This window comes from Vigna radiata, chromosome 7 (genome assembly GCF_000741045.1).
Source record: "Vigna radiata var. radiata cultivar VC1973A chromosome 7, Vradiata_ver6, whole genome shotgun sequence".
Taxonomy (NCBI): domain Eukaryota; kingdom Viridiplantae; phylum Streptophyta; class Magnoliopsida; order Fabales; family Fabaceae; genus Vigna; species Vigna radiata.
The window spans coordinates 35,345,361-35,357,714 of record NC_028357.1 but is presented as its reverse complement, the minus strand read 5'-3'; the positions used below and the strand labels follow the sequence as shown (position 1 = coordinate 35,357,714).

Here is a 12,354-nt window from a genome sequence, read left to right as displayed (position 1 = left end):
TTATTGAATTTTTGAGTATTCAAAATTTTTACATATCTCAATTTAATTCCTACTGACGTGTGTTGCTTACTTATATATTCACATTATAAAATGTGAAATTTTGTAATATAAAATAATAATGTAGAAAAATAGTTTTTATTAAAAACATTTTAAGTAATAAGAAATAACACTTGTCAATTGTGGCAATGATGACTGTGTATTAGTCACTGTAAATAATAATATAAAAAGTATCATAAACATAACAGTTCAAAAAGAAATTACTTATTATCTTGCATTAATTATAATATTATTTTATATAAAAACTGGAAAACTTTAATTGAAAAAAATCTTTAAATCGGATTTATCTTTTAGAAAATAATTTATTATTGAAGCATGATCCGAGGAGCATGAACAGCGGGTGGGTCCATCCCTTGAGGTCCCTGTTCCTAGTTCGACAATAGCTGGACTAATCGAATCAATTGGATTCACTGAATGCAAAGTGCAATGTAATCTCATCTCTTCTCTTTCTCTCCCTCCAACGAAAATGGTGTCAACACACGAGAAGAAGACGAACCTCGCCAGACTCATCATCCCTTCTTCTTCATCTTCCCCATCTCCATCTCCATCCATCACAAGCCCACATGTCATTCACAGTAGGTCCCACTCCTTTGTGGGCCCCTCCCCGCGCTTCAATCCCTCCTCAACCCCTCTCTTCTTCCTCCAAGAGGACGACGACGAAGACGAAGAAAAGGAACCTCTTTCTTCTGACCCTGTTAAGATTGGACCTTCCGATTTTCATATTCTCCGTGTTGTAGGGCAGGGTGCCTTTGGGAAGGTCTTTCTCGTCAGAAAAAAAGGAAATTGCTTCGATGGTGATGGTGATGGTGATGGTGATGGCGATGGGGTCTTCGCCATGAAGGTCATGAGAAAGGATACCATCATAAAGAAAAACCACGTTGATTACATGAAAGCGGAGAGGGATATTCTCACTAAAGTCCTTCACCCTTTCATTGTTCAGCTACGTTACTCTTTTCAGGTCTCTAACTCACTATCCTGCTTCACTTCAATTCATTCACACGATCACTTACTCAGCATGTTATGTGCAGACCAATTCTAAGTTATATTTGGTGTTGGATTTTGTAAACGGAGGGCATCTCTTCTTTCATCTGTATCGCCAGGGTATTTTCAGGTTTTTTTTATTTCTCCATCTTGTGTGTTGCAAGATACTGTTGAATGTTTATCGAATTTTAATCATCCTTTTGTTTTGGTGTATGTGGTGAGTAGTGAGGATCAGGCAAGGCTTTACACTGCTGAGATAGTGTCTGCAGTTTCACATCTTCATAGCAAAGGCATCGTGCATCGGGATCTTAAGCCTGAAAACATTCTAATGGACTCTCATGGGCATGTAATAATAATGCCTTGTTTTCTTTTATCAACTTTGCTTTTGCTTCTTTGACTATTGATAGTCTATTGTTTTCTGTCTCACCTTGTGTGGTTGTGCTCCTTATTCTGATGTATTAAGTTTGCTAAGTTCACTGTAGAATATCTTAGATGGCTGAGCTGTATAGTTCTCCTTTGATATTTTCTCTGCCCGTGTGTAGGTCATGCTGACTGATTTTGGAATGTCAAAAGAGATTGATGAATTGGGAAGATCCAACTCTCTCTGTGGCACCGTGGAATATATGGCTCCTGAAATTCTTCTGGCTAAAGGCCATAACAAGGATGCGGATTGGTGGAGTGTTGGTATCCTGTTGTATGAAATGCTAACAGGGAAGGTAATGCCCATCTGCACCAAAAATGCTAATAACACATTTTCTAACACTTATCATTGTCTTGAAACCTAAATTTTATTTGAAATTACTTTTGTGGGTGTCAAGATTATGTTGTTTTCAGTGAATTTTAAACAATAATAAAGAGTATGTTAGGGGTATTTGTCTTGTATTTATCTATGAGTAGATCGTGGGTGAAGGTACCTAAAGTTGAATACTTGGAATTATATGTGGACAATAACAATATGCACGGTTAGAAATTACAATCCATGAAGTTTTTGGCCTTGAATAGAGAACGTTATCAATCAAGATATGTATGTCTTGGCCTAGGCTTAGTGTACATTTTTTATTTTTCAAAATTGATGTCTGAATGAATCTGTTTATTTGCTGTTTTGGAACCTTTTCTATTTCATTCATTTTCCATGTAAGAACACAAGGAGAAGCGTTAACTTGTTATGGTCTATGATTCGATTTGCAGGCACCATTTACACACACTAACAGAAAGAAACTTCAGGAGAAAATTATTAAAGAGAAAGTTAAACTTCCACCATTCCTTACCAGTGAAGCTCACTCATTACTCAAAGGAGTAAGTAGACGACAGTATATATGGTTTTCTTCCATTTTGTTTCTCTACTTTCTCGTCTTCTTTCACAGTGCACTTACAAGTATAATATGCCTGTTACCTGAACATAACTTAGAATGTTTGTTGTTGGTTTCTGAACCCACTGCCTTTAATATTTCGCTGGTGTCCTTTTCACATGTCAATTTTCTATTTTTGTGTGATCTTTTTTTTTTTGTGTGTGTGTGTGTGAAATCGTATGTCTGAGGGTTCTGCATTCCAAAAGTGATCCTATCTAATTTCTATTGGGATAATTCTATTTGACATTTATACTGTATAGTGAAACTAAATATTTGTCAACCAAATACCATATTCGGAAGCATATTTCAATTTATATCTTTCTCAAAACCTGTCTAAGTTCATTATCGAAGAACTCATCTATTGACCTCCAAAATTACAATTCTGATAATTTGTGAACGCTAATTTGTTTTATTTAATGAGTATGTAGATGGACCTGGTGTCTGTGTTAATCTACTTCGATTTCACTTATGTTACTCAAAAAGAAAATATTTTTTTAAATGATATTAATATTCTAATACAAATGAGTGGAAAAAATGCACCACAATTTTCCTGCAAATGTTTGTAAACAGTTGATTTTTCCAGTCCTTTTCGAGGCTACTTTGTACACAGCCACACTCAGAAGATCTGGCCATCTTGATCAAAATGCAAAATGAGTTATTTCTTTGAATACAAAATTGAAGGTAGTAAAAGCATCTGCACAGTGAGTATCAATTTTCCTTACCCAATGGACATTTCTAAAGAAATAAAAAACTTGACCACATTTATGTACATGCTATTTTGCTACTGAGCATGAATATTCAAAGGATAGCTTAGAGAAATAATAGGAGAATGCAGGGATACATGAAAAGTTCCTACTTTGTATTTTGAGATTAAAAGATTAAACTTTGTATTGAAAGAGATGGAGGGATCCAATTCTAAAATCTGCACATTCTGTTTACTTATTACAGTTGCTGCAAAAGGATCCAACAACAAGGTTAGGACATGGGCGAAATGGAGATGAGCAGATCAAAAGTCATAAATGGTTTAGGTCAATCAATTGGAAAAAATTGGAGGCAAGAGAACTGGAACCAAAGTTTAAACCAGATGTGTCTGGGAAAGACTGTACTGATAATTTTGACAAATGTTGGACAGCAATGCCCCCTAATGACTCACCAGCATCCACACCTACAGCAGGTGGCCATTTCCAGGGCTATACTTATGTGGCACCCAACCCTTGGCTTTCATCTGGTTCACTACAATGAACAAGGAAACCTGTACATGGATCTATGTATCAAAATAAGACCTCATTAAGACAAGTAACCCATTTCTTCTTATTGTGAGCTTCCTCAGCTTACAAGTAACCAAAATCTTCTCTGACCATTGCAGAGAATACAGAATGTTTAGGGGCTCTGATATGACCCATTGTGTTTGTGCAGCTTTGTTTAGTTCTTGTTTTAAATTAAGATCAACATTAACATATTTGTACAGCCAGGGCCCTGAAGAGGGTGAGGGTGTATCACATATTTGACTTATTCATCAGAAGAGTTTGCATGTATGAATGAAATTGTATTGTCTTATCATATGCATACATAACTACGAGCTATATTGAACACGTAGCTGTCAACTGTTCTGCTTATAAGATCTAGAAAGATTGATACTTGTTGCCACCAATGTCTTTGGTTCTATTTCTTTCCCCTCCAAACCCGCACGTTTTTCATTTTGGTAGGAATAATAAAAACTTTTGTCTAATCTATCAAGGTCAAATCTTTGAGATGAACCCTCCTTCCATCACACTGCATGCTTGAGTAGTAGAGTTAGATACACTGGATGAGACGATTCCAAGCGTCATTTGTAAGGTGTGAGCAAGCGAATGATAATCCATATTTAAAATGTAAAGACAACCATTAAGAAAGAGTAACATTCTGAAAAACACAAATAGGAGATTAGCAGTATGAAAGAATCTTGTACCATCTGGACTTTAAGACTTTGCGTAACCCAAGCATAATAAAATATCAAGCCTCCATAACATGTGAACTACGTGAATGTTAAAGATCAGGCTAAATTCTTCGCCACATCTCCTCAATCTCTGGCCATATGCACCAGTCACTAAAATCTACTTTTTATCCGTTTATAGTTTTATAAAGCCTAGAATCTTAATGGTTTCAACAAATGGATCAAATTCACCAAACCAATTATTATTGTTATGTGTGCTTACTACATGTTTCCATTCGACATACAGACAACAAAAGCAACAAGATTCCATCTACATTACGTGGGCTCTACTCTTTGCAGAAGAACCTTCATATAACTGAATGAGCAAGGGATCCACCCACTAAAGAAACTCAGATTAGGATATATTTGGACGAAGGTTTACACGAAACCAGAAAGAACCCAAAAAGACCAATTCACCCACCCCCATCTACATCCTATGCTTATAAATAGACCTCGCTTAAAAATTTTGCAATAACCACCATCTCTTGAAACACCAAGCTCTGGTTAAGCCCAAAAATAATGGATAGAATCAAATCCAAGAATGAGAAGTCTCTTTGTGAGAAGTCCATGAAGGTTGTAGTAAATATCATTAAGCTATCTTCTTTCTCTATTGCACAGAAGACTCTTGGTGCCACAAGTAAAAAAACTGGTCCAGAGTCTGATATGGATTCTGACGAGGAAGCACCGGTTCCTGATCAATTTCCTACAAGCAGAAGATCACAACAGCCACAGAGCCGTGCAAACCCCACATACGTGATCAAGTCATGTGGGAGCAACGGATCAACCGAACATTTGATTTATCAAGAAAGAGTTCCAACTGATGTTAACCCAAATAAAGAACAGTGTGTTGATGGATTGGCTTCTGATTATATCAGTAAGATACGCAACAGGCTAGGGCGTGGTGTATAAGGAGAAATTGTTACATGGTCTAGGACCATGTGATCTTGGCCATTCTCCATATAATACGTTCCGATTACTCAAAGGGGTTAACAATGTGTCTCACGGAGAGGGACCAAGAACATGTGTTTTTGATCATGTAATAATTTCTTAGTTGTCTTCAATTGTGTGCTCCATGTATAAGCAGCCATTTTGGTTCGAATTAACCAGCTGTAATGTTGTAATAAACTTAGTTGTTGGGGTTTCTAGCTAAAACAAAAGTAGTTGTTTCTGTTGAAACCCAACTCAACTTTTTCCTTGATGCTTTATTTAATATTCTTTGCTGGATGGACAAGTATTACATGTAGAGTAGTTCACATAGATGATGTTCTAAACATACGACTATGCATGAACTATATTATTAATGATTTCATTTGGCTTTAATGATGATATTTTCGATCCAAATAATGTCTGTAGTAAATCTCTCTTCAGGCCAAAAGATACTAATAATTCCGAGTTTTTGAGCTTTGCAGTCATAGTGGTGGTCCAACATACATGTGTGGATAAAAAATAAAGTACATGAAATCATGAACAAGTGGTTCAAGAATATGATCGCTAAACATCCTGATGATGGAAGGTACCCCAACATTTCTAATTTTTTATTAACTCCAATTTTAAGCTCTGTGTATATATACCTGAGATCGAATATCTTCGAATGACCTTATCTGTGCTTATAAAAATACCTGCATAAATTCTTTATCTTAGCTCAGTTCTTATTTTGAACTTGCTAAAACAAATTCTATTTAAGTTATTTGAATAACTTTCACAGTGTCAAATTATGAAGATGCTTATTCAACCTAACATATGCAGCATTTATGAGTAAAACTGGGTGAGCATAACCCAAATACCAGCAATGAGATGTCCACTTTATGTGCCTTATACTTCACCGACCAACCTATATGCTTTTCACCCAGTAGCTTTCAGCATCTTTTCTTCTTCTTTTGCCATTCTGATTATGTTTTAGTAATAATAATTTTATTACTTCTCTTGCGTATTAAGCCATTCCTGTGCCTTCAATTTGTACAGAAGCAATTGTCTCATGTTAAACTATACAAATATATTTTTGAGAAACATTGGTTGATACAAGTAGCTAGCACCGTCTTATATTTCTTGACCAAGTAGTAAAGATTATAATTTTAAAGATGTCTGAAATAAACCATATTACTACCTACATTGTGCCTACTTAAATTTTGGACGATGAATAATGGGTAGTGTCACCTAAGTCCTCCACAATTTCTTTCAAGCTTTGTCCGGTTACTGTACGTTCTCCAATCTCCTGTCCATCGATCAGAGGCGTACCTGTCAAAGATTCTCTGATGCCAAAGTCAGTAATAGTCCATTCGGTATTCGAAGTGCTATAATAAATGTTCATTTAATGAGAGTGTTTATCTCTTACCTTTAACCTATATTTATAGTTTTGATTATGGACTTTGATTAACAAGACCTTAATCAAAGTCTAATCACAACTCAATTACTGGTTAATCAATATTTTACCTTAATCAATTGGGAGTTTGCTTACCGTTTGCGACCATCTGGCCTCATCACCACTCACTTACCGTCCGTAGTTCACCGTCCGGCGGATCCTCCAGTACTGGTAGCAATACTATGGTTACAAAACAAAAATATACATATATTTTCATGACAGTATACACCAGCAGATAGCATGTACAAGTAAATCTTGAATTCAAATTCTGTGTTGATGGTGGGGACAAACATTTGTACAGAAGGAACTTATGCCTTTGAAGGGAATGGTTGTAGCTAATTGGGAATCCAAGTGAACCAAATCTTCAAGAATCTTCCACCACCAGTGTGAACAAAACATTATTACATCTATGATGATTATGTCATTTCCTCTTCAACTATGTGCTCTAGTCGTTTGCTTCTTCTATCTCATCACTTCACACTTCATTTTCTTCTTTCAAAATAACTGTTAATCGTTCATTCTTTTTGTTCATTCTTCCATCTACACTTAAATTTTATAGAGTTTAACTTTTATTCATAAAGACATGAGAAGAAAGACTTAACATGTTACATTATCACTTGATCATAAATTATGGTAAGTTTGTTAGCTTTTGTAATAATCATTTTTTAATCAAATACAGATAATAATTTGTAATTAAATTTCAATGTAAAATGTTTTCACTATTAGTGCATCATTATTAAACTCTAAACACATTTAAGATGCGATTTTTAATATAGTTATAAAAAAGTAATATATTTATCGTATATGATAACTAAGAATGACAACTTAAAATTTCTCTGCAACATCTACGCATCTCAATTTTAAGGGTGTTTAATGTTAGTCTTCAATTTTATAAAAATATCACTTTAATTATAAAATATCTTTTACTTTACCTGGATAGGTAATTCTAAATTACATTCATTCAAAAACTTCAAAAATTAAATTTATTTCGTTTTAAATTCTGTGGAAATTCAAATTTGTTGAACTTGGATTTTTTTTTTTGTTTGATAAATTCTTTCAATTATTATCAAATTAAAAAAAAATATTAATGATTGAAAACATATAAAGATTGACTATCATTTTTAGTCACTTAGATGATTATTTTTTATTCAAAGTTTGTTATGATTGTTTCAATTGATAGTGATAAAACTATTTTCAATTGACATGGATCGAGTTTGATTTCAATTGATGTTGATAATAATTATTTAGGTTAAGATCGATAAGACTTATATCTACATATTGAAGTTTTTTTTTGTTTAGTTTTCGATTAATGTTGACTAAACATGTCTCCGATTGACATTTTGGTTAAAAGTTTTCACAATTAACATTAAAAGAAATATAAAAAAACTATTGATAAAAAAAAAGATAATCAATGCAGAAATTGATAAAAAAAAAAAATCACTAAAAATGTCAATCAACAAAATCTAGTTCACATAAAAAAAAATAACCTCCTCAACATTGGTTAATAAAGCTTTAACTAATACTGAATAAGAAATAATAATAATTTTAAAAAAATGTAAGTAAAAGGTAATTTTTATTAACATCAATAAAGAACACTCTACTTATATTTGTCGATGAAAAATTCTCTCCGCTTATTAACATCACTGAAAAATATCAATTCCTTATTATCTGTTAAGCATAAAATAATTGTAATTGATATTGGTTAAAAAGTGTCCGCTTGACATCAATTAAAAATATATTCAGCTCACTTAAATTGAAAAAAGAATTATATATTTATCATCAATCATTAAAAAACACTTTTAATGTTGGTAAGTAAAATTCTTATTAAAGTTGACTGAAAAAATGGGTTAGATACACCATAAAATAATTTTGATGATTTTAACCCAGAAATAAACACAATAAATTTAGTGCAAGAGAAATTTTAACCAATATTTATCAAAAATTAATATTAAAATCACAATACTCAAATCTTAATAAAAATAATAACTCGATCTTAATAAAGTTGTCGATGCTCAAAGTAAAATTAAGTAAAAATAAAATAAAATACACAAATTTTAGAATATGAAAATTTTCAAACTCTCGTTTAGGGATGACAAAAAAATTCACGCCCGCGGATATCCGTGGATAAAATCCGCAACGGATAGTTAATACCCGAGGATATTTATTACCCACTACCTGCGGGTAGCGGATATTTTAATACCTGCTTATTGTCGGGTCGGGTTCGGGTACTACACTATCCAATCCGCGAATATCCGTTACCGACTAAAAAAGTTGAAAATACAGTTCTATCCTTCCTTATGTTATGTTTAAGAAGCTAGGTTTTAATTTTTATTAATTTGAATTTATATTTTAACTTTTATTTACTTATCCATTGAATTTATTTGGATATATGTTTTAAATATTATTTGTATTTTTTTTTACAATTTAATTTGGATTTCATTTAAAAACATAAAAAATATCCAACGGATATCTGGGGGTTGAAAAAAATCTGCGGATTTTTTTTAGGCGGATATCCGACAGTTAGCGGGTCGGGTTTCGGATATAGTTTTATCCGGCAGGTCGGGTTCGAGTATCACATTATCCGACCCGAATCCGACTCGTTATCATTCCTACTTTCATCTATTAGATAAAATTTAATATTCTCTAATTAAATAATAAAATTTTCTTTTATGAGATTTCATAAATTCAATTTACTTTAAATTTTCTTATCTAAATAACATAATTATAAATCATTTAAAATTCTCTATATTCACTATGATCATTTGTATAAACAGGAATAAAGTATAAAGGAAGAGTCAAGAACATTTTACATTGGGATTAAATCTATAACTTTATAAATTAATGCTTGGACATAATTGAATATACTAAAAATAGGTCAAAATTTAATAAATTCTAGGAAAGAAAATGCCATTATCGATAGCATTAATAAGTTTCTCTTGTAAATATCTATTTTCAAAGTGAGGTTTGATATATAGATGCTTAATAAAGCCTAGTACTCCCCGAAACATAATTCTGAGTAAGAGCAAATGTACAGAGTGGGCCATCTACTATTTTGGGACTCATATTTCATATAAATCCAACCAAATTGCACCTAACTACTTTTTGTAGACCTAAATATCAGAAACAAAACCTAATCAATTCTCATGTTAATAAAAAAGGTCAATTAGTAGCATTTAATTATATTAATTATATTTGAATAATTCTTTTGTATTTTTCGTTGAAAATTAATACTAGGATTAAGAAAAAGTAAGCAAATTAACTGAAGTTTATTTTTAAAGATTAATATTAAGTAAAGAAAAAATGGAATTTAGACTTTCTACTTTTTAGTTTCGCGATGTGCCTCTATTATTCGAGTTAAATTCATTCTGATATTTTATAATATATTAAAATCTTTTTTTTGTATAAAAAATTTAGTATATTTTGAAAACACATGTAAATAATATAAAAAGTTAATTTAGTTGTTACTGATTGTGTTTAAAATGAAATTGTTTATGTGAAGAAAATGCATAGTAGAAGAAGAGAATGAAACAGAAAACTGCGGCGTGCAAGAGGAACAGGAACAAAACATAATCTTTTAGGGGTCCCCAGAACAAGGAAAAAGATTCGTCCTTCTTCCATAATTTCTTTTCATTTTCCTTATTTCTTCTGCATAATTTCACCCGATAATATCGGACACTGTCCTTCCAGATAATCCAATCATGTACTAAATTTGACGGTCAGACACAAAAAGTATTATTGTGCAGCCACTGATTATAATTAAAGTTCGTATTATCATACATTTTTATATTTATTTTATATAAGATATAAAGAATGGTATTATGATAGATTTTTTATAGAGTTATCAAAATAGATAGTTCGGCTCAATTCGATTTGTTTATTAGCGAATTAGAAAAATTTGAACCTGGCTCAATCTACCATGGGTTGGTGGATAAACGGGTTGACTCACTAGTCCATTTAATTACAATTTTTTTCTTAAATAAAACAAATTACAAACTTTTTGTAATTCAAATCTAAACAAATTTCACTTTCAAATTTTACTTCTAACATGGATGTTTAATTAATTTTGAAAATAGAGAACTTAAATAATTTTTTAAAGCAAAAAATAATAATAAATATTTTTTTATAAAATTAAAATTAAATTTTAATAAAATAAAATTAGGTAAGTGGGTTGGTGGGCCAACCTGGCTCACCACGGATTCAATTCCCATGAGTTGGATTTAAATGAGTCGGATTGAAATCTAACCCGCATAAAAAAAATACAATTTTTTCAAATCTAACCCTGCTCAAACTCGTGGTAAACCGGGTTGGTCCATGGGTTTGTAATCATTTTCACAGTTCTAATTTTTACGTTAAAAGAGCACTTGTAATAAATTGTTTTATTCTTAATGAACAAAATTATGCTAAGAGGAGGAGGCACTACTTAATGGAGTAAACTATAAATGATGAGTGGCAATGGACCCAAAATGACTGGTTATGAGTGCTTCACACAAATATCTCATCCCAATCTTCGATTAAAATAATGAAACAATAATAGAGAAAAATAAAGAAAACCTAAACTATTAAATAATCAAAATTGTTCTAGAAACGTTGTCGTTTGTTTTTATATGCTATGCAATGCACTAGAATTTCAGAACCTTTGGTTTTTAAGAGGAATATGCGCTAAGGCACCACTAACGGAGAGAAATTCTACCATCAACACTAAAATTCATACACTGCCTCACTAAAAACAGTGTTGTTCTCTAAATACAAGTTCTAACATGTTTTATCTTATAAAGGTTAAATCTATCAAAAAATTTATTACCAGTACTTTTACTTTTGTACGATATCTGTATAAAATTTACGCTATTAATACATTACAAATTACTCTAAATAGTTGTATGATATAGTTATTACATAACTAATGGTTTTATCATTTTCTTTAATTATTTATTATAAGTATGCGCATTGAAATATTAGCTTTTTCAAACACTAATTTAAAATATTGCTGATTTTATTAATTACACTGAAGTATTGACAATATGTATAAAAGTCCTTGTCCACAAAGTCAAGTTATAAAATATGTTTTCGGACAAAACAAATAAATAGAAAAATACTTAATGGCTTGTCTTTATTAATTTTAATTTAATTTATAAAAAGGAAAATTATACTTAAGTTGAATATTACTATTTTTACAGTTTTAAAATAGAAATTTATCTTTATCAAATTCTTAATAAACTTAAAATTGTAGTTTTTTATTATTACTTTAAAAAAAAAAAAAAACTTCTTTCATATTTTTAATAAAATGGCACATTTTTTTCTTATGTTAATAAAATGATAGTTATTTATTTTATTTTATTTAAAATTAAATATTGACAAAAATTTAGATAAAAAAATTATAAAAATATTTTATTTATAAAAAACTTAACTTATAACTTAAACACAATATTATTATTTTCTAAATAAGAAGAGTGAGTCATCAATCCTCTTTAAATAAAAAGGAAGAGGAATAACGTGAGGAGACGTAAGTAGGGAAATTGGTGATAAGAAAAACGTGCCCAATCTGCTATAACACCTAACAGGAATGACACACACTACCAACCTTCAAAGTTCAGACCCAACTTGATAATATTATCCCCAAAAGAGCCATAAACCACTCG

At 31.5% G+C, this 12,354-nt stretch overlaps 1 protein-coding gene across 2 annotated transcripts; it reads left to right on the top strand.

Moving 5' to 3' along the window:
* The first annotated feature begins 396 nt into the window (after window positions 1–396).
* LOC106765378 (serine/threonine-protein kinase AtPK2/AtPK19) lies at window positions 397–5,583 on the top strand. 2 transcript variants are annotated; one of them, XM_022783550.1, is made up of 6 exons: window positions 397–1,015; window positions 1,086–1,168; window positions 1,264–1,384; window positions 1,581–1,754; window positions 2,227–2,334; window positions 2,971–3,319. In XM_022783550.1, the coding sequence occupies exons 1-6, from the start codon at window positions 524–526 to the stop codon at window positions 3,052–3,054; spliced, it is 1,062 nt and encodes a 353-aa protein (XP_022639271.1). In that variant the 5' UTR covers window positions 397–523; the 3' UTR covers window positions 3,055–3,319. The 2 variants fall into 2 exon arrangements, with proteins under 2 accessions (XP_022639271.1, XP_014505452.1); XM_014649966.2 differs by lacking the exon at window positions 2,971–3,319 and adding an exon at window positions 3,336–5,583 and having other exon boundaries at window positions 405–1,015.
* The last annotated feature ends 6,771 nt before the right edge of the window (window positions 5,584–12,354 follow it).

Bases quoted from the DNA above. Each gene is read 5' to 3' on its own strand.
- LOC106765378 (XM_014649966.2), top strand. From the start codon at position 524: ATGGTGTCAACACACGAGAAGAAGACGAACCTCGCCAGACTCATCATC. The intron at 1,016-1,085 runs GTCTCTAACTCA...TGTTATGTGCAG, and splicing joins AGCTACGTTACTCTTTTCAG to ACCAATTCTAAGTTATATTT. The intron at 1,169-1,263 runs GTTTTTTTTATT...TGTGGTGAGTAG, and splicing joins TATCGCCAGGGTATTTTCAG to TGAGGATCAGGCAAGGCTTT.